Below are 21,548 nucleotides of genomic sequence, written 5' to 3'. Positions count from 1 at the left end.
AGTTATGGAAGTATTATGGCTTACATTGGGCGCATAGATACTATTTCGCCAACCGGCTTACTTTCGGGTCTAAGAGCAACCCATGGCTATTTGATCGATTTGCGTGCGCCCTACATTGGATTCTGGGTCACCATGGGGGGCTGGACATGGTTATTCATTACCTCGATGATTTATTGATCATCGAAAGTCCGCATGGTGAACCTACGGGTTTAGGGATTTTGCTACAACTTTTCGCCAAGTTAAAAGTCCCCGTAGCAACAGCGAAGACTGAGGGTCCGGGCACCAGGGTTACTTTCTTGGGCATCGTCCTCGATTCGGTCCGTATGGAGGCCAGCCTCCCCGTAGCAAAGCTGTCCAAGATTCGGGCCGTAGTCTCCTCAGCGGCTTTGTCCAGGGTCCTCTCCAAACGGGAGCTCCAGTCCCTGTTGGGTTCCCTAAACTTCACCTTCAGGATCATGCCCCAAGGCAGATCATTCACGTCCAGGCTCCTCAGTCTCCTCCCTTCAGCTCCGGATCAGGATTCCATCATCCAACTGGACAGTCACGCTGTGGCGGATTTATGGATGTGGCAATCGTTTCTCACCAATTGGAACGGCATCTCTTTGTTCGTGCCTTTCCCGGATTCTGCTTTACCCACAGTCTTTTCTGACGCTGCAGCCTCTCGCGGGTTCGCCGCCATTTTCCATCCCCACTGGTTTGTTGGTGTCACGACCGCTACCCCAGCAGCAGTCGTGTCGCACCAGACGGAGGGGTAGGGGGACCCTTATCTACGGATGGGAATAGTATGGCCACCCCTGACTAACCCTAAGCTGGCACCTGTCTGCCCCTTATACCCTAGACGGGGTGTGAACCCGTGCGGCGAGCAGGATGCCTAAACCCTCAGTCACCCTAAAGCCTAGAGTGGGGAAAGGCCGATGGGAGCACTAGTCACCATCACTCATGTCTAGGAGAATAGCAGGGGAAGACAGCAACAAACAAACTTATATCAGAGATAGACTTATCCAGTCACTAGCAGAGAAGGCAATCCCAATCACGACAGTCCACGCCGGACAAGAGCTCCACAGCAACACCATCAAACGATCTCCTTCAAAGGTCAGAATAGAACTGGAAGTAAGGACTATATCTGGCAATGACTGCAAGTGAAAGTGAAACTAATATAGTAGCTGGGAGTGGCAGACAGGACTCACCTGAGAAGGATGCCTACAAACTCCCAGTCAGGACAAAAAGGTTCACAAGGCAAAACCCAGATGACATACCCTGAACCACGGAGCAAACTCATAAGCTATCGCCAGTAGCAAGTCGCTGCGACCTTCTCCTCCCAGACCTGTCTGGATCAGTCACAGTCGTGACAGTTGGCAGTTGGCTGGTGGAATTCATCTCTGACGCTGTTTCTCTGAGGTCATCCCCATTGTTAGAACTGTACCCGATAGTGGCAGCCGCCCAAGCCTGGGGCTCACTCTGGGCCAATAAATCGGTAGTTTTCATGACAGACAGCCAGGTTTTAGTGGATGTAATCACTAAAGGTAGGGCCAAGTCCCAGAAAATTATGTCCCTTTTACGTAAATTAGTTTGGCTTTCCTTGAAGTTTAACTTTCATTTTTTCGCATTCCACATTCAAGGGGCGAAGAACGTTGCGGCCGATGCCTTGTCCCGCTTTAATTACACCATCTTTTTCCAGGAACTACCAGATGCAGACCCCGTCGGAACTCCATGCCCACCATTCAGCTCCTTCCTGATGGGCTAGGGTCCCTGGTAGCCTCTGCAAAGATTTTGGTGCAACGTTCGTTAGCAGCCAATACTGCCAGGAACTACAGAGCAGGATTCAAGGTTTTTCAACGGTTCATAGACGTCCATCCACAAGGTGACTTGGACAAAGTCACTTTCCTCATGGCGTTTATAGCCTATTGTCATTCCCACCGCCACCTATCATTTAATACAATCAAATTGTATCTAGCGGGAATACAGCACCACCGTATGCTCAGCGACCCCACCAGCAAGTCCATAATGTCAAATCAGGCCATCAAAGCTACTCTTATTGGGTATCCAACAGAATAACACGGGTGTTCAGGTACGCAGACAGCCGGTTTCAAGTGAGCTGTTTCGCAAATTGTCATTAGCCCTGGACGGTCTTCCTTTTGGGCACTCGGCCAGCATCACCATCAAAGCAGCAATGTACCTCGGGTTCTATGGTTTCCTTAGACCCGGGGAATTCACCTGCAGCTCTGTCAGTCGCACCACGCTCCTCAAGCGACATCTCATCTGGCACGATGGTCACTTCACGCTGTACATACCAACCACCAAAACCAACCAGGCAGGTCCTCCTACCGAAGTCGAGTTTTTCCCCACATCCAATAGTTGGTGTCCTGTCAAAGTTCTCAAGGAAGTAATGGCCTTGCCTCAGTCAGCTGCCTTAGACGACCAGTTGCTTCCTTTAGATGGCAAGCCCCTTTCATCTGCCCAATTCATCTCAAACATTAGCATATTAGCGACAGGGTTAGGATACAATCCTAGCTCAATTTCTGGGCACTCCTTCCGTATAGGAGCTGCTTCAGCGGCTTCAAGGCATCAGGTTCCGGTCCATGTGATCCGTAAGATGGGTCGCTGGAGGTTATCATGTTACGCTAGGTATATTCCTAACCCACAGGTTGAAATATCTAGAGCCTTTTGTTCATTAGCTCTGTGAGAAGTCATGTTTTACTCAATTAAACTCTTTCAGCTACCAGAGTGGCGACCGTTATTTTTGCCCACATATTTAGGCCTTACCTCGTACCTGGCTCCGGGCACACTTCAGCCAGATAGATCAGGGTAATGTTGTAGGCATGCCTCTTCCGTCACACGCTCATCTCAGCTCATACCACAAATAGTGAAGGCTGATCACAGCCTGTAGTTGTGGGAGGGGCTGCCTCCACTACTTACCGTATACCCGGCAGCCGGGAGTCTGAGGGTGGTCGTTTCGTGCCCCACCCTCCCGTCCCTTTTGCTCATATGTCTCTCCTTGGGTGGGCCACATATTTAGGCCTTACCTCGTACCTGGCTCCGGGCACACTTCAGCCAGATAGGTCAGGGTAATGTTGTAAACATGCCTCTTCCGTCACACGCTCATCTCAGCTCATACCACAAATATATATATATATATATATATATATATATATACAGTACAGACCAAAAGTTTGGACATACCTTCTCATTCAAAGAGTTTTCTTTATTTTCATGACTATGAAGGCATCAAAACTATGAATTAACACATGTGGAATTATATACATAACAAACAAGTGTGAAACAACTGAAAATATGTCATATTCTAGGTTCTTCAAAGTAGCCACCTTTTGCTTTGATTACTGCTTTCTACACTCTTGGCATTCTCTTCAAGAGGTAGTCCTCTGAAATGGTCTTCCAACAGTCTTGAAGGAGTTCCCAGAGATGCTTAGCACTTGTTGGCCCTTTTGCCTTCACTCTGCGGTCCAGCTCACCCCAAACCATCTCGATTGGGTTCAGGTCCGGTGACTGTGGAGGCCAGGTCATCTGGCGCAGCACCCCATCACTCTCCTTTATGGTCGAATAGCCCTTACTTTCAAAGTTTTCCCAATTTTTCGGCTGACTGACTGACCTTCATTTCTTAAAGTAATGATGGCCACTCGTTTTTCTTTACTTAGCTGCTTTTTTCTTGCCATAATACAAATTCTAACAGTCTATTCAGTAGGACTATCAGCTGTGTATCCACCTGACTTCTCCTCAACGCAACTGATGGTCCCAACCCCATTTATAAGGCAAGAAATCCCACTTATTAAACCTGACAGGGCACACCTGTGAAGTGAAAACCATTTCAGGGGACTACCTCTTGAAGCTCATCAAGAGAATGCCAAGAGTGTGCAAAGCAGTAATCAAAGCAAAAGGTGGCTACTTTGAAGAACCTAGAATATGACATATTTTCAGTTGTTTCACACTTGTTTGTTATGTATATAATTCCAGATGTGTTAATTCATAGTTTTGATGCCTTCAGTGTGAATCTACAATTTTCATAGTCATGAAAATAAAGAAAACTCTTTGAATGAGAAGGTGTGTCCAAACTTTTGGTCTGTACTGTATATATATAGAGCACCTGATGACACGTATTCGGCTCAATCTTAGTCAGGGAGAGCTGTGCTAAAGAAGGGATAGATAGTGTAGGGCGTGAAATACTAATATTTTTATTGAAAAAACTTGTTAGAGACCCAAAAGTCCTTTTAAGGACTATTGTTGTATCTAGCAGCAATATATATTTTTAGCGCAACCTGCGCTAAATAGCTTGCAAATGTTTGGCCGCTGCAGACAGCGACATTATCTTCGCTACATCTCCTGTCTAACGTGTGCGCACCCTAAAAATATCTACCACAAGGTTGAATAAAAATGGATTTATTATACTCACAAACAAAGCAAGTTTTGGAGCAAATTAAAACAGGTACAAAGTGCCCGACCCGGGTTTCGCCATAATGCTTCGTCTGGGGCGTGTGTTCCTAATTGCATGCAGCTGAATAAAAGGATCCAAAGATCCAAAGTACCTCCCTTATTGGGCGTCATAGAACTTATAACCAATATAGACCACTTCTAAAATATATAAATAGACACACAAAAATGCTGCCTCTCCCGCAAAAACGGGTATATTACAAAAAATTACTAAAATAGTTTACTCTAAAAAGGTTACTTTTTAAAATAAAAAAAATAGACACAAATAAACACAATCATATCGGGACCAACACATTTCTATCATAAAAGCACAAACCTCTTGTAAAACATCCTCAATTTAAACTATGCAAGCTTTCACATCGCATTCTATATTAAGACCCAGGGGTTGGATGGTGTTTAAAAGAAACATCCATTCCACCTCCCTTTTATTCAGTATTGAAATGAAATCCCCCCCCCCCCCGTATTGGGGTACGGACCAGCTCAATACCGGTAAAAAGGAGCCCTCTGGGATTTTTTTGATGGTGAATTTTAAAATGAAGGGAGACACTGTGGGTCTCCAAACCTTTTTTGATATTTCGAATATGTTCTTGTACTCGGGTCTTTAAACTACGCGTGGTTCTCCCCACATATTGGAGGCCACAAGGGCACTCCAACAAATATATGACACCCACATTATTACATGACAGACTGCCTTTTATTTTAAAACTACTACCTATTCTTTTATTGGATACTACGGAGTCATCAGAAATTTTCCGATCTTTGAAGATGCGGTTTTTGCAAGGTAAGCAAAAACCGCACCATGTGAATTTACTCCTATGCGCAATCGGATGTTTTTTATTGGTAGCAAAGCTAGCACTATGTACTAACTTATTGGTTAGATTGCTAGCTCTTTTGAAAACTAAAAAAGGTTTTTCCTGGAGATCCTTGTTCAAAACCGGATCATTCTGAAGTATGTGCCAATTTTTATTAATCATCTGTTTAATAGAACCCGCTTGGTTGTTATATTGTCTTATGAACATATATCTGGAATCTTTCTTTTTTCCTTCACTATTTTTATCCTCACTTCTTATATCACCTATAGTCGGAGTAATGTGCCGCTTGTCTTCTATTGTTTTTATACAGTCATCCAAAAGATCTTCTTGGTATCCTTTTTCAAGGAATCTAGTTTTAATCATTCTTCCTTGTTCCTTATAGTCTTCCAATTTGGTGCAATTCTTCGATATCCGTTGGAACTGACTTTTGGGGATATTTCTGAGCCAAGAGGGATGATGGCAGCTATTTAATTCTATATAGGTGTTGACATCCACAGTTTTAAAAAAAGTTTTGGTTTTGAGCCTATTGTCCTCAGAAAAGATAACTAGATCCAAAAAATCGACAGAAATGTCGCTAATATGGCTGGTAAACTTAAGATTGAAGGAGACAGTCGTCGATGTATCTGCGCCAAATTAAAAGGCGCCCCTTTCCCAGATCTTTAAAATTAAATAATTGTAAAGATCCTCCTAAAAATAAGAAGGGTTTTAACCCTGTCAAAGCAGGACCATCTGACAATCTTAGTGTAGATGAGAATAGAACAACTTCAAGAGGAGCCTTTTAAATGGTTTAGAGAACATTAATAGTAAACCAAGAAAATATAATCTTTCTTATAAAGAAAAAGAGGCCCTGAAAAAAAGTAACCTTTTTAGAGTAAACTATTTTAGTAATTTTTTGTAATATACCCGTTTTTGCGGGAGAGGCAGCATTTTTGTGTGTCTATTTATATATTTTAGAAGTGGTCTATATTGGTTATAAGTTCTATGACGCCCAATAAGGGAGGTACTTTGGATCTTTGGATCCTTTTATTCAGCTGCATGCAATTAGGAACACACGCCCCAGACGAAGCATTATGGCGAAACCCGGGTCGGGCACTTTGTACCTGTTTTAATTTGCTCCAAAACTTGCTTTGTTTGTGAGTATAATAAATCCATTTTTATTCAACCTTGTGGTATATACTTCACCATTGGATGATATTTTTCTTTCCGAGACTTTGAGGAGTGTAAAGTTTGACATTCTGCCTAAGTGGTTTTTACCTGGAGATCCAGCCTATGCTTGTGGAAATTATCCAAGATTCTATCCGCCCGTCGGGTCTGGTGAACAGAATTTGAGGTGTGCAGCTCCTGGGTCTTTGACAGCGCTGAGCCGGCTTTCTACACTTATTACCATCCGAGTTTTGTGAGTATAACCTGCACTTAGGTTGCACTCTGTTTGAAGTTACTACACCATCGTGCGGTTTCTATTTTATTTCAGAATTCTACATCCCAGTTTGTGTTTGATGTTCATGGATGAATCCTTTTGACTGAAGATTTACATAGGAAGAAAATAACTTTGTGACTTTGATTATTTCTAGTATACTCTCCTGCAGCGCAATCCAATTTTTCTTCTATTTCACTGTATGGACTTTTGCTCACTTGTGTCCAGGATTTTGCAGCGCTAGAGAGTTTAATACTTGAACAGAATTTGTACCTTATTTTCCCTAAAAATATCTGTGACATCCAGTGTACTTTATTTGTGCATACACTTAAAAAACCTGCGCTACTGTACGTGTGACGTACAGTTGCAAGAAAAAGTATGTGAACCCTTTGGAATTATATTTATTTCTGCACAAATTGGTCATCAAATGGGATCTGATCTTTATCTAAGTCACAACAATAGACAATCACAGTCTGCTTAAACTAATAACACACAAAGAATTAAATGTTACCATGTTTTTATTGAACACACCATGTAAACATTCACAGTGCAGGTGGAAAAAGTATGTGAACCCTTGGATTTAATAACTGGTTGAACCTCCTTTGGCAGCAATAACTTCAACCAAACGTTTCCTGTAGTTGCAGATTAGATGTGCATAACGGTCAGGAGAAATTCTTGACCATTCCTCTTTACAGAACTGTTTCAGTTCAGCAATATTCTTAGGATGTCTGGTGTGAATCGCTTTCTTGAGGACATGCCACAGCATCTCAATCGGGTTGAGGTCAGGACTCTGACTGGGCCACTCCAGAAGGCGTATTTTCTTCTGTTTAAGCCATTCTGTTGTTGATTTACTTCTATGCTTTGGGTCGTTGTCCTGTCCCATCTTCTGTTGAGCTTCAGCTGGTGGACAGATGGCCTTAAGTTCTCCTGCAAAATGTCTTGATAAACTTGGGAATTCATTTTTCCTGATGATAGCAATCCGTCCAGGCCCTGATGCAGCAAAGCAGCCGTAAACCATGATGTCCCCACCACCATACTTCACAGTTGGGATGAGGTTTTGATGTTGGTGTGCTGTGCCTCTTTTTCTCCACACATAGTGTTGTGTGTTTCTTCCAAACAACTAAACTTTGGTTTCATCTGTCCACAGAATATTTTGCCAGTACTGCTGTGGAACATCCATGTGCTCTTGTGCAAACTGTAAACGTGCATCAATGTTTTTTTTGGACAGCAGTGGCTTCCTCTGTGGTATCCTCCCATGAAATCCATTCTTGTTTAGTGTTTTTGTCACGGTGGGGAGTGGGGGAAACCCCCAACCATGCGGTGTCAAAGGGTGAAAGGGGATCAGCCTGGCCAAAAGGAGTAATAAGGGAGCAGGTCACCTCCTACCACGTCCCTAATCCTCTCCCTGACTCCTCACCGTATGAGCGGACCCCGATGGTAGGACGGCTCATACTCCGGATTCCTAGAGACCCTGAGTCGCCCTGATAATCCCTCACCAAGGAGCAGGGAAGAGACAACCTGTTCATCCTAGTCATGTAGCAACAGGAGTCTCTATCGGAGGCCAAGCTGCAAGGAGTGAGGAACACATACAGCAAATGGAGTTGGCAGTTAAGCGAAACCCATAACACACTTACCTGCCACAGCCACACGACTGGAACCCGTGCACAAGTGCTGCCGTCCACACCAACATTAAAGGACACAGCACTTACTACAACCACACAGGAACCCAGGACACCCATAGCTGCAATAAACATGAGACAGGGGAATGTCTAGCAAACATGCTGGACACCAAACATCACCATCACACAAACCAAAAGATAGGAAGGGAAAGAGACACCGTTATAACATCAATGACCACAAGGGTGTCCCTCACAGGACAGATGGAACACCCTGGACTGGAGCAGAGCTGCAGCACCAACGACAGCTGAAGTACAATGGACTCCAGCCAGGAAACCACAGAAGATAAAAGCCAAGTGACCACACCCAGTCAGGGAGTTAACCCTTACAGCACCAGACAGAGGGAGGCTACAACTTAAAGGGGAAGTGCACACACAAGCATACTAATCCACACGTTACCACTGGCAACAGCATGCATGGCAACCATGTCCCGGCAATCACCCAGAAGGCTGAGACACTGCCACCGCATGCTCTAACAGCAACACATTGCCGCAGGCAACTGCAAGTGTGGCAACAGTGTCATAGCGTACACCATAGGCCGTAACAGTTTTACGTATTGTAGATTCACTAACAGGGATGTTAGCATGTGCCAGAGACTTTTGTATGTCTTTAGCTGACACTCTAGGATTCTTCTTCACCTTATTGAGCAGTCTGTGCTGTGCTCTTGCAGGACGGCCACTCCTAGGGAGAGTAGCAGCAGTTCTGAACTTTCTCCATTTATAGACAATTTGTCTTACTGTGGACTGATGAACAGCAAGGCTTTTGGAGATACTTTTATAACTCTTTCCAGCTTTATGCAAGTCAACAATTCTTAATCGTAGGTCTTCTGAGAGCTCTTTTGTGCGAGGCATCATTCACATCAGGCAATGCTTCTTGTGAAAAGCAAACCGAGAACTGGTGTGTGCTTTTTATAGGGCAGGGCAGCTGTAACCAACACCTCCAATCTCATCTCATTGATTGGACTCAAGTTGTCTGACACCTCACTCCAATTAGCTCTTGGAGATGTCATTAGTCTAGGGGTTCACATACTTTTTCCACCTGCACTGTGAATGTTTACATGGTGTGTTCAATAAAAACATGGTAACATTTAATTCTTTGTGTGTTATTAGTTTAATTAGACTTTGATTGTCTATTGTTGTGACTTAGATGAAGATCAGATCACATTTTATGACCAATTTGTGCAGAAATCCATATAATTTCAAAGGGTTCACATACTTTTTCTTGCAACTGTACTTGCAAGCATATATTCCATTTAATATGCGCAAGGCGAGCAGCAAGGGACGGGGAAGTGGCCGTGCTGCTGATGGTGCACGCAGAGGCCGTGGCCCTGGGCGCGGTGAAACTCTGCCTGCTGCCAGAGCACAAGAAACACACTCATCCACTATACCTAACTTCATGTCCCAGTTTGTACGGCGGCGCAAGACACCATCTCGAAGTCAGACCAGTGCGACCAGGTGGTCGGTTGGATTGCAGCAGATAATGCTTCCAGTCGGTTAAGCACCACCCTGTCTTCCACAAAGTCCAGTCTCAGTAGCCAAGAAGCTGGTCAACAGAATCCTCACCCTGATTCTCCTTCCTCCCACCATGGAGAGTCTTGGCAAGCAAGTGATCCCACACTCGGATATTCCGAGGAGCTCTTTTCAGCTTGATTTGGCCTTCTCGCCAAGGCCGCTTGAAGAGGGACATGAGGAGATCTTGTGCCCTGATTCCCAAACTCTTGAGCATCCACAGTCACAAGAAGATGATGTGGGGAACGGCAATTAGTGTTTCACGAGGTTGATGATGAGGATGAGACACAGTTGTCAATAACTGAGGTTGTTGTTAGGTCAACAAGTCAGGAGGATAACCAGAGTGAGGAAGAGGAGGTGGTGGATGATGAAGTCACTGACCCAAACTGGGAAGGTGGCAAGACGAGAGAGGACAGCAGTACAGAGGGGAAGGGATCCGCAGCACCCCAACAGGCTGGAAGAGGCAGTGGGGTGGCAAAAGGGAGAAGGTGGGCCACACCAAACAGGCCCGCAACTGTTCCCCGGAGCACCCCCTTGCGGCAATCTCCCTTGCCAAGGGGTAGGTGTTCTGCAGTCTGGCGCTTTTTTGAGGAAAGTGCGGACGATAAAAGAATTGTCATTTGCAACCTGTTCAACCTGTGCCGTATCAAAATGAGCAGGGGCTTGAACACTAGCAACCTCACCACCACCAGCATGATCTGCCACATGGCATCAAAGCACCCTAATAGGTGGGCCGAACACCTGAGTCCACAATCAGTGTCTGCAGGTCACACCACTGCCTCCTCTTCCCCTGTGTTACGTGCTGGCCAATTCTATCTGTTCAGCATGGATGGGTAGAAGAGGAGGAAGAGGATGAGGAGATTGAGAGTCATCCTCCTGATGAGGACAGCGAAGTCTTGTCTGTTGGGACTCTGGAACACATGGCTAACTTTATGTTAGACTGACCCTCGCGTTGTACACATTTGGGCCAACACCGATTACTGGTTGTTCACCCTTCTCGACTCCCGATACAAAGAGAACTTCTCATCTCTCATTCCTGTGGTGGAGAGGACAAGCACAATGGTGCAATACCAGAATGTCCTTGTGGAAAAATTGCTCCAAAAATTTCCAGCTGACAATGCTGGCTGCACAGTATGTAGTTCCTTGGCCAACCAAGGAGGGGATACGAGGGGAACACACAGCAGTTCCAACAGAGGCAGGACAACTCCATGGCCTGGGACAGTTTTATGACACCCCGCCAGCACCCTCAACCTGATGCGCGGCCTAGTGTCACAAGGAGGGAAAAGTTTTGGAAGATGGTGAAGGAGTATGTAGCAGACCGTGTCAGCGTCCTCAGTGATCCCTCTGTGCCTTACAACTATTGGACACGTGGCATGAACTGGCGCTCTACGCCTTGGAGGTGCTGGCATGCCCTGCTGTCAGTGTTTTGTCAGAGCTTGTATTTAGTGCTGCTGGGGGCATAATAAGCGCATCCAACTGTCAACTGAAAATGCTGACCGGTTGACTCTTATAAAAATAAACAAGGCCTGGATTGCCCCTGACTTCTTTACTCCACCAGAGGAAAACGGCTGAACATAAAGGCACTCTAAATGTGGCTTTTATGGTGTATTGATTACACTGTATTCCCATGCACCCCTTCTACCACAAAAAAGGATATATGGTTTAATCTCCCTTTTCTCGTCCTCCTCCTCTTCCTCCTCCATCATATCAACATGCTTATTAGGCTGCACTCGCTCCTAATGTTTTAGAGGGTTAGCTCAGCAGTAGGCCCTCACCCATAATGTTTTAGAGGGTCACCAGCAGGCCCTCACCCATAATGTTTTAGAGGGTCACCAGCAGGCCCTCGCCCATAATGTTTTAGAGGGTCACCAGCAGGCCCTCTCCCCTAATGTTTTAGATGTTCAGCTCAGCAGCAGACCCTCACCCCTAATGTTTTAGATGGTCAGCTCAGCAGCAGATCCTCACTCCTAGTGTCTTAGATGCTCAGATCTGCAGCAGGTACTCGCCCCTAATGTTTTAGAGGGTCAGCTCAGCAGTAGGCCCTCGCCCCTAATGTTTTAGATGGTCAGCTCAGCAGCAGACCCACGCCCCTAATGTTTTAGAAGGTCAGAACAACAGCAGGCACTCACCCCTAATGTTTTAGAGGGTCAGCTCAGCAGCAGACCCTCACCCCTAATGTTTTAGATGGTCACATCAGCAGCAGACACTCACCCCTAATGTTTTAGATGGTCAGATCAGCAGCAGGCACTTGCCCCTAATGTTTTAGAGGGTCAGCTCAGCAGAAGACCCTCACCCCTAAAGTTTTAGATGGTCAGATCAGCAGCAGGCCCTCGCCCCTAATGTTTTAGAAGGTCAGCTCAGCAGCAGACCCTCACCCCTAATGTTTTAGATGGTCAGATCAGCAGCAGGCCCTCGCCCCTAATGTTTTAGAGAGTCACCAGCAGGCCCTTGCTCCTAATGTTTTTGAGGGTCACCAGCAGGCCATCAATCCTGATTTTTCAAGAGCTTGTATGATGCCCTCCTTTATGTGTAATAAAGGTTGTATTGGAGTGCTGGTTCCTTGTAATTTTTAGTAGCCCTTTCACTTAGTGCATAGGCTTTATGAGTGTAGGAGTCCCACTACATGAACAATTGTACCACAATGTGAATGAGGCCCTCCTTTTCGTTCTGTCAATTCATTTCTTATTCAGACTGCCGCAACCCCATCAGTCACATCCATGTGCACTCCTTCGGCGTCCTACTGAGCACTCAGCTTTGTAACATTTCAAGGGACACGTTCCCTTTGTGAAGTGTATGCTGTCACCTCATAAGGCCCATATTTAACTAATCAACATTATCATAAAGCATATAGTAAAAATAACCTAATACAATCTAAATACAATATATCAGCAACAGCAAAAGGCGGTGGTTACACTTTATCCATCACAGGAAAATTACAAATCTCTTTCAGGCCTCTTGGACTCTCGCGGAATCCAAAAGACCTCACTCTGCAATAGCTTGCTCAAGTTAACTCCTTCATTACCACTTTTCAACATAATTTAAACTCTGCCATCTAAATTTGCATATATTATATATTTTCTCCCAAAAGTGTTTCTCACAGTGATCTCACCAAAATTTTTTTTCTATTTTTCAAGAATATTCTCAATGGCCCACTTAGGCATTTTGGCAATTCTGTCACAGTTTTATGAGTTTTGTTTCTATGGCGTTCTCTGTGTGGGAAAACAGACCCATGACCATAACAATATGCTTCTTTTATTGATTGCATTTTGGGGTGTATGACATTTTGGTCACTTTTTATTATATATTTATATAATATTTTTGCATTTTAATAGTACAGGCATTTTTGCATATGGCAATGCTCATGATGTTTATTTTTTCATTCATTATTTATTGTTATTTTTATTCTAGGAAAAGGGGGTGATGTTAATTTTTATATTTTTTTACATTTTGTTTTTACATTTAAAACATTTTTGTAACTTTTTTTTCTACTTTCTTTTAGGCCCCCAATTGCCTAACATCATGCAATCCTTAGATTGCCACTTGAATAAATCTAGTGACAATTTAGATTCAGTATATTGCAATGTAGTGTTGCGACCTGCCGGCCTACATTGGAATATTGATGTTAAAAGCATAGGAGCCTGAGAAAGCCCTGGCCTTTCACAGGCAATGAACTGCTCCCCCGATTGCCACATGAGGGAGTCATTCCGGGCCTGGCAGTGGTTTTGTGCTTTCAAACTAAGCTGCAAAAACCAGTGTCAGGCAGCTGCTGCCAAGGCCAATAAGATAATGGGTTGCATCAAAAGGGGCATACATGCCCGTGATAAGAACATAGTCCTACCACTTTACAAATCGCTAGTCAGACCACACATGGAGTACTGTGTACAGTTCTGGGCTCCTGTGAACAAGGCAGACATAGCAGAACTGGAGAGGGTCCGGAGGAGGGCAACTAAAGTAATTACTGAAATGGGGCAACTACAGTACCCTGAAAGACTATCAAAATTAGGGTTATTCCCTTTAGAAAAAAAACGACTGAGGGGAGATCTAATTACTATGTTGAAATATATCAGAGGTCAGTACAGAGATCTATCCCATCATCTATTTATCCCCAGGACTGTGACTGTGACGAGGGGACATCCTCTGTGTCTGGAGGAAAGAAGGTTTGTACACAAACATAGAAGAGGATTCTTTACGGTAAGAGCAGTGAGACTATGGAACTCTCTGCCTGAGGAGGTGGTGATGGTGAGTACAATAAAGGAATTCAAGAGGGGCCTGGATGTATTTCTGGAGTGTAATAATATTACAGGCTATAGCTACTAGAGAGGGGTCGTTGATCCAGGGAGTTATTCTGATTGCCTGATTGGAGTCGGGAAGGAATTTTTTATTCCCCTAAAGTGGGGAAAATTGGCTTCTACTTCACAGGGATTTTTTTGCCTTCCTCTGGATCAACTTGCAGGATAACGGGCTGAACTGGATGGACAAATGTCTTTTTTCGGCCTTATGTACTATGTTAGATGCTGTGGTCACATTATTGCTGATCGCAGACAGTAGCCCCAGGTGTATGCTGTATGAAACATCAGAAATCCGGCGGCGATGGCACCAGCTCCCGAGCACCATCTTTAAAGACCATACTTTACGACGGAAATCGGGAAGGGGTTAACCAGGGATAAATACCCTTTTTTCAGTTCTCAATCTTAATTATCTACTGAATAAGCCCTTATTCACATTCACATCCACTCTCACCAATTGATTGCCTATCGTTCTTCCTTTTTTATGTGCTATGTTTACCTGTAATTTCTCCCTAAATTAATATTTTTTATCACTTTGCAAAATTCCCCCAATATCTCTCTAGGATTTTTTTTTTTGTTTATCCGTATGTTTATTGCATTTGCTTACAAACACAAAATGACCCCTTTTTATTTTCTTTGGACTTGTCATACAGATTCTTTGCATAATCCATGGCCTGTTAACTATGCTTGTGGCTCACCCTCAAGTCTGATGTTATCTCCGGAGTGACATGGTTACTTTTTGCTCTGTTTACTTTTTACTTCTGTGCCACTTCTTTGCCTGCTATCCCTCCACCAATCGGTGACATTCTGGAGAATTGACCTGGGGAACTCCAGTAGCAATGTCCAGATCCCTAAAGAGGGGATTACAGAGTGAATACCTAGGGGTTCCTTAGATTCCACTACTCATTCAAGCTGCCAGTATCAAGCTGTCTGTGGCAACTACTGTCACTGCACGTGAGCCGGAAGTGTTGTGGCACATGCACACTCGGCATCTGTAATTCTCTGGTAGCAAAAGTAAAGCCTCTGCACTTGCACAACTACTCGGAGCAAGGGCTCAGGTGCAAGATTGAAAAGGCGAGATGTCCATCCCTATCAATCATGGGGGAGGAGTAACCTCTTGAGCAGCACACCAACCCCTTGTTGCTTAAGAAATCTGTTTGATGAATGAATTTGATTTGTACGAATTGATTCACACATTTCTTCTTGCCATACATTTATTATGTATCAGATTTAGATGATTGCGCTTCAAATACAAGGTTTGGCTCAACTCGTTCAGGACCTTGCAGAATGTCTTCACGTTCAGGAAGAATCTCAAGCTCAGGCCACTGACGCATGCCTTGTGTTCCTGAAGCTAAAATGAATTAGCCTGGAATTCTCAAGGAATTTATTGTTTTGTGAGTCTTTTCATCTCCCTACCACATAGGGATCCACAGTTGTGGGCATTTTCATTAAGTCTGGACTACTGCCTTGTCTTCTGTGGATGCCTTTTTTTCTGCATTCAACCTCTTGTATGACGATTAAAACTGGGTGGCAGTGGCAGAAATTAAGATCTTATCTATTTGGCAGGGATCGGAGACTGCATGAAAAGTTCTTTGCTCCAGCCCTCATTCCCAAGGTGGAATTAACTCCATCCTCCTCTGAGGAACCCATGCAGTTTGGAGTGACTCAATTTGTGCTTGACGAAAGAAAAGACATATAGTAGGAGTCTTCTCTTCATCTTTGTTTCTATTTTGGTGGTGCAGGTAATCAGATCAAGTTATGCTCTCAAATGGGCATTCTGGGATTTCTATGGTTTTTAACAAATATGCTCATTTAGTTGCTTATATCATGTACATTTTCCCTATGCTTTTTTTCAATTTGGACTCTCCTGAGCCGTTTTCGCCATATACACAGTGCTGTACCCAACCAAACCCATGATGCACGTCTCTTTTCTCTTCCACAGCTTCAGCACCACCCATAACAACTCCTGGCTAATTTATAGCATATCCCACCCAGCTAGTTATATAGACACTCCCCTATCACTGCCCCTGTGGCTGCTTTGACACGCCCATGGACATATCACAGGAAATGCATGGACATAGTCATGTGATCACAGCCCAAACCGGGAGATATTTTAAAGGATGTTGATGCAAACCAGAAAACTATTTTAAAGACTGCTGCACCTACTGTAGGTGAGTCTGGGAAATCTCACTTAGGTGCACAAGTATTCCCTCTTGATTCTTGATCCTGGTTTTGATCCAGCCAGATCCATAACAGGCTATGCTGTGCCCTTTTGCAGAGGAAACAGTCATCTCAGTTGCCTCAGTCGACTTAGTTTGAGAAATCAGGAGCTCTGTAATATGTCCCTATGGGAAAATAGTTTGTTCCTCATCTTGGGTTGTTAACATTTTAGCAAATGCATTACTCAGTCTTAGCTGGCCATCCTGGAATGTCATGTACCAGTAAGTTGATATTGTGTTCTTTTTGCTGGCCTTCCTACTTACAAGATACTAAAGCTTATATTTTTGCTTGTGAAGTCTGAGCCTGTTCTAGACAACCACAGTCAAGGCCTTTGAGTTTTCTACAGTCCCTCCCTGTCTCTCAAAAGGCTTTAGACTCACATATCTGTAGGCCTTTACATTGATCTACACACTGAAATCTTGGTAGTGGTAGATCATTTCAGTAAAGTAGTGTTATACCATATCATCAGGGTGCATAAAGTATTCAAAAACCTTCTGTTTGTATCAACATTTTGGTCAGCACTCTGTGCCAAAACGATTTTCATTTTCTTCTGTCTATCATCTTCAAATAATGACAGTGTCAAAATTAGATGTTAGGACAATACTCTTATGTATCTGGCTGACTGGGTTACTTATCCTCCTTAACGGGGTTGTCTCACTTCAGCAAGTGGCATTTATTATGTAGAGAAAGTTAATACTTACACTTACTAATGTATTGTGATTGTCCATATTGCCCCTTTTGCTGGCTGGATTCATTTTTCAATCACATTATACGCTACTCAATTCCATGGTTACGACCACTCTGCAATCCATCAGTGGTGTAGATGCTTGCACACTATAGGAAAAAATGTTGGCCTATCTGGTGGCCGGGACCATGGGGGTGAACATAGGCCTGTGCTTTTTCCCACAGTGTGCAACCATGGCCACCACTGATGGATTGCAGGGTGGTCATAACCATGGAAATTTGTAGTGTATAATGTGATGGAAAAATGAATCCAGCCAGCAAAGGAGCCAATATGGACAGTCACAACACATTAGTAAGTACCTTGTATTAACTTTCTCTACATAATAAATGCCATGTGCTGAAGTGAAACAACCTCTTTAAGCTGAATTTGTATTCAGTTAACTGTCATCAAGAGTCTATAAATACATCTCATATTTTAACTTTGGATTCTATCCTTGATTCAGTCCTTCATCTGCTATTGAAATAGATACGCCTTGAGGCTGAAGTAATCTCAAATTTGATTTGGTTACAAGTTTCATTGTAATCTGAAATAGTCTTTTGAGAAACAGCTACAAAAAACATAGAGTTGAAAGTTCCCTCATCAAAGCTTATCAAAGAATAGTTAGTAAGTGTCTGATTTCTGGGGGTTCCACCACTGGGAACCCTCCAGAATTTGAGAATGGGGGTCTTGTGTTTCCCATTTGAATGGTACAGTAATCATGCACTGCTCTATTCAAAGTCTATGGAACTGACGAAGATAGCCGAGCACTGTACTCAGCTATTGTCATCATTCCCATAGCCTTTGAATGATGTGGCTGTGCTCATGCACAACTGCTGCTCCATTTACATGGGTGACATAGGACCAGGGCAACTGGGCTCTTTTGTGGTGTGTCACATTGTCACAAGTGGTCTTAAGACTGCATGTGTAGATACTGCCAATGATTTCACCTATGTAATACTGTAATCAGTACTGCAGAATTAGATGATTAAAGGTACATGTACTGGGGAGTCCTGACTACCCAATGACAGATGTTGCGGTACTGAAGTGTAGGCCATGTGGGATTTCAACTTGCTTGATCCTTTTATTCTTACAGGAAATGTGTGTCCCCCCCTCCCCCAAATAAATACATAAAATAACATAGGTATAGTGCCTCAGCAGTACATTTTACTTGGATATACTTTATAATGAAAATCGGCAATTATTTGGAGTCTTCAGATAATTTGCCTCTACGTAACCACTGCTCTATGTATTATAGTATACCTCTAAATAATACAGACATCTAGTTACACTAACACCATTTTTATTATTATCATACTGTCAATGACCAAACCCACTATACCAAGACCAACATAACACTATGTAAGGGTCAAATAATACTGTAGCACCATGACTACATATTACTACCACTATAGTGTTACTAAATAAAACATGCTATTCTAAGACCAATACTGCCAGTATACAGTGACCATATAGCAGTAGACACCAGTGCTACACATTAGATCACAGTACAGTTACAACTTGTGACTTACAGGTGATGTTCTCTAATTAGATTTGTTCACTTTATTCACCTTTTCTTCTCCACCTGGCCAAGGATGACATGATGACTTCACTCAACCACAGCTTGTCTTGGTTATATTGCCACCCATGGTGTCCCCTTTTATCATTTTTAGGCTCCACTTTAAGAGGTCTGTGGATCTTGGAAGTCTGTCATCTGAACTTCCTATTCACCATATACAAACCGTCTTCAGCATGCTTGATAGTGCTCAGTGTACCATCATTCTGGCAGTCATTGTGTCTCTCGGGGCACAAACCCACATTTTTTAACCATAAACCATCTTCTGACATGTCTTGGCAACATGACATAAGATGTTGTTGATTTATTGGAAATAATTATTCTCTATCATCCTCTATTCTCCTTTACAGAATTGTTTTAAAGAAGAAACAGACAAAGGGATTTACCATCCATTGGTCAAGAAGTCTAGCAAAATGGGAACAATAATGAAATCTAGACATGTAAAAAGGTTTGCCATGTCTCTGTTTTCTTCTCCTGTTGTCTCTATTTGCCATGTCAACCATGAGCATGACTATGCCTCTTCCTTGCCTATTGTTATGTATATTGTCTATTTTTGGCAATGAAAACAGGCCATCAAAAGAGTTTGCTGATTCTTTAATATTGATAGCCTATCTCCAGGATAGGCCATCAATATCTGATCAGCGGGGATCTGACAAGCTACACCCCTACTGATCAGCTATTCTACAGCAGCCAACTACAGCTCTGCCCATTGAGCTCCCATTCACTTCAGTTGCAGTAACCAGCTCTGTCTACTACACAACGGAGAGAGCTATAGCTCTGCGGTCAACTCCAGCCCCAGAGCTACTGCAGAACAGCTGATCAGCGGGAATGCAGGGTATTGGATGCCTGCCAATCAGATATTAATGACCTATTCCCGGGATAGGCCATTAATAGAAAAGGACCAGTAAAACCCTTTAGCATTTGTGTCATGCTGATGTTTCTTGTCTCTTATCTCATGTTTGTTATAGAAAATGATCTATAATGAAGCATTACCAATTAACTTATTAGTGCTTATCCTTGTTGATTATGATTTGGCTGTGAGGTTCTTCTGTCTGCTTAATGTATGAGACTGAGACCATGAGGGATTTAAAAAAATGACTCTTGGTTGTCAGGTCTACTTAAACATATAAAATCTCATTGTGTTTTACCTACCGCAGGAGCAAAGATGGCACCCGTGGACATTCCCATAGCAAAATGTCCCAGCACAAGACTACAGGAGCTCTTGGCCAAGACCAACAGCATACGCAAATCAGTTGTCCTTCAAATCTTGAAACAGGTACTGACCACTTAATTTAACCAATCTAGCTATCTAAAAAAATAATAATTTAGCAGCACCGTAATATAGAGGTGGGTGGAATCCCTCCCATCAGCCAAGGGTCTCCATATACCAATATAGTAAAAAGAGGCAGCACTCCATATGCAGTGAAAATGGTAGAAAGTCAATTGGAGTGCTGCATTTTTTGCTATATTGGTATCTATTTCATGAATCAAAGTCAGCTATTCTATAGCTTAGGTGCGTACAACATCCAGAATCCTGAAAAGACGCTTAAGGCCCATGGGAAGTAGTAAATGCAAATCATAAGTGCAAGGCAGGTGTGCAAACAATGTTGCAAAATAAGAAATCTTTAAAAAATAGAATTGTTAGTAGTTTATTTTTATCAATTAACAAAATGCAAAGTGAATGAACAAAAGAGAAATCTAAATTCAATCAATATTTGGTGTGACCATCCTTTGCCTTCAAAACAGAATCAGTTCTTCTAGGTATATTTGCACACAGTTTTTGAAGGAATTTGGCAAGGAGGTTGCTCTAAACATCTTGGAGAACTAACCACAGTTTATCTGTGGATGTAGGCTTGCTCAAATCCTTCTGTCTCTTTATATAATCATAGACATACTCAATGATTTTAAGATCATGGGTCTGTGAGGACCAAATCATCACTTCCAGGACTCTTTGTTTTTCTTTACGCTGAAGAAGTTCCTAATGATATTGCCTGTATGTTTGGGGTCATTGTCTTGCTGCAGAATAAACTCAAATCCAATAAGACGCCTCTCTGATAGTATTGAATGATGGATAAGTATCTACCTGTATTTCTCAGCATTGAGAACACTATTAAACTTGATCAAATCCCCAGCTCTATTTGCTGAAATGCAGCCCCACACTGGCAAGGAACCTCCAACATGCTTCACTGGTTCCTGCAGACACTTATTATGGTACCACTCTCCAGCTCTTTGGCAAACAAACTGCCTTCTGGTACAGCCAAAGATTTCAAACTTTGACTTACCAGTTCAGAGTACCTGCTGCCATTTTCCTGCACCCCAGTTTGTACCCCATGTTGAGTCACTTCAAGTGCTTTGCAGCATTTTTTCCACATCTGCCCAACACTTTTGCATAATAATGTATGTAATAGCCATTACCTCAAGATACTGTATGTAAGTTTAAAATGCAGATACCGATATAGCAATTGCAAACTGTACAAACAGGGCATTACTTTGAGTATCTGTCCACGGATCACTATGTTATGTTTGTAGTGTGTTGTTCTAGTAATAAGCGTATACCTGTCCTATAATGGATGTGATTAGGGAAGGTTTTCCATTAAGGCAGCTCAAATGTAACCACCTAAGGGCCCTGCCATTTTTCACCTTAAGGACCAGGCCATTCTTTGCAAATCTGACACGTGTCACTTTATGTGGTGATTGATAAAAAAAATACCAAATTTACCAAAAAATTTGAAACATTTGCAATTTTCTAAATTTCTATTTCTCTGCTTTTAAAACAGATAGTGATACGTCCTAAAACAGTTATTACTTTACATTTCCCATATGTCTACTTCATGTTTGGATCATTTTGTAAATGACATTTTCTTTTTTGGGACGTTAGAAGGCTTAGAAGT

At 43.0% G+C, this 21,548-nt stretch overlaps 1 protein-coding gene across 1 annotated transcript in view; it reads left to right on the top strand.

Annotated features, from left to right (window-relative positions):
- Window positions 1-21,548, top strand: part of ZNF831 (zinc finger protein 831) — a 261,392-nt gene that overhangs the window by 18,114 nt on the left and 221,730 nt on the right. Inside the window, exons 4-5 of the mRNA XM_040437311.1 lie at window positions 19,008-19,105; window positions 19,815-19,933. Of these exons, the coding sequence (XP_040293245.1) occupies window positions 19,008-19,105; window positions 19,815-19,933 (217 nt within the window). The remainder of the gene's footprint in view (window positions 1-19,007; window positions 19,106-19,814; window positions 19,934-21,548) is intronic.

The sequence above is a fragment of the Bufo bufo genome, chromosome 6 (genome assembly GCF_905171765.1).
Source record: "Bufo bufo chromosome 6, aBufBuf1.1, whole genome shotgun sequence".
Classification (NCBI taxonomy): Eukaryota; Metazoa; Chordata; class Amphibia; order Anura; family Bufonidae; genus Bufo; species Bufo bufo.
This window is presented reverse-complemented; position numbering and strand designations above follow the sequence as displayed.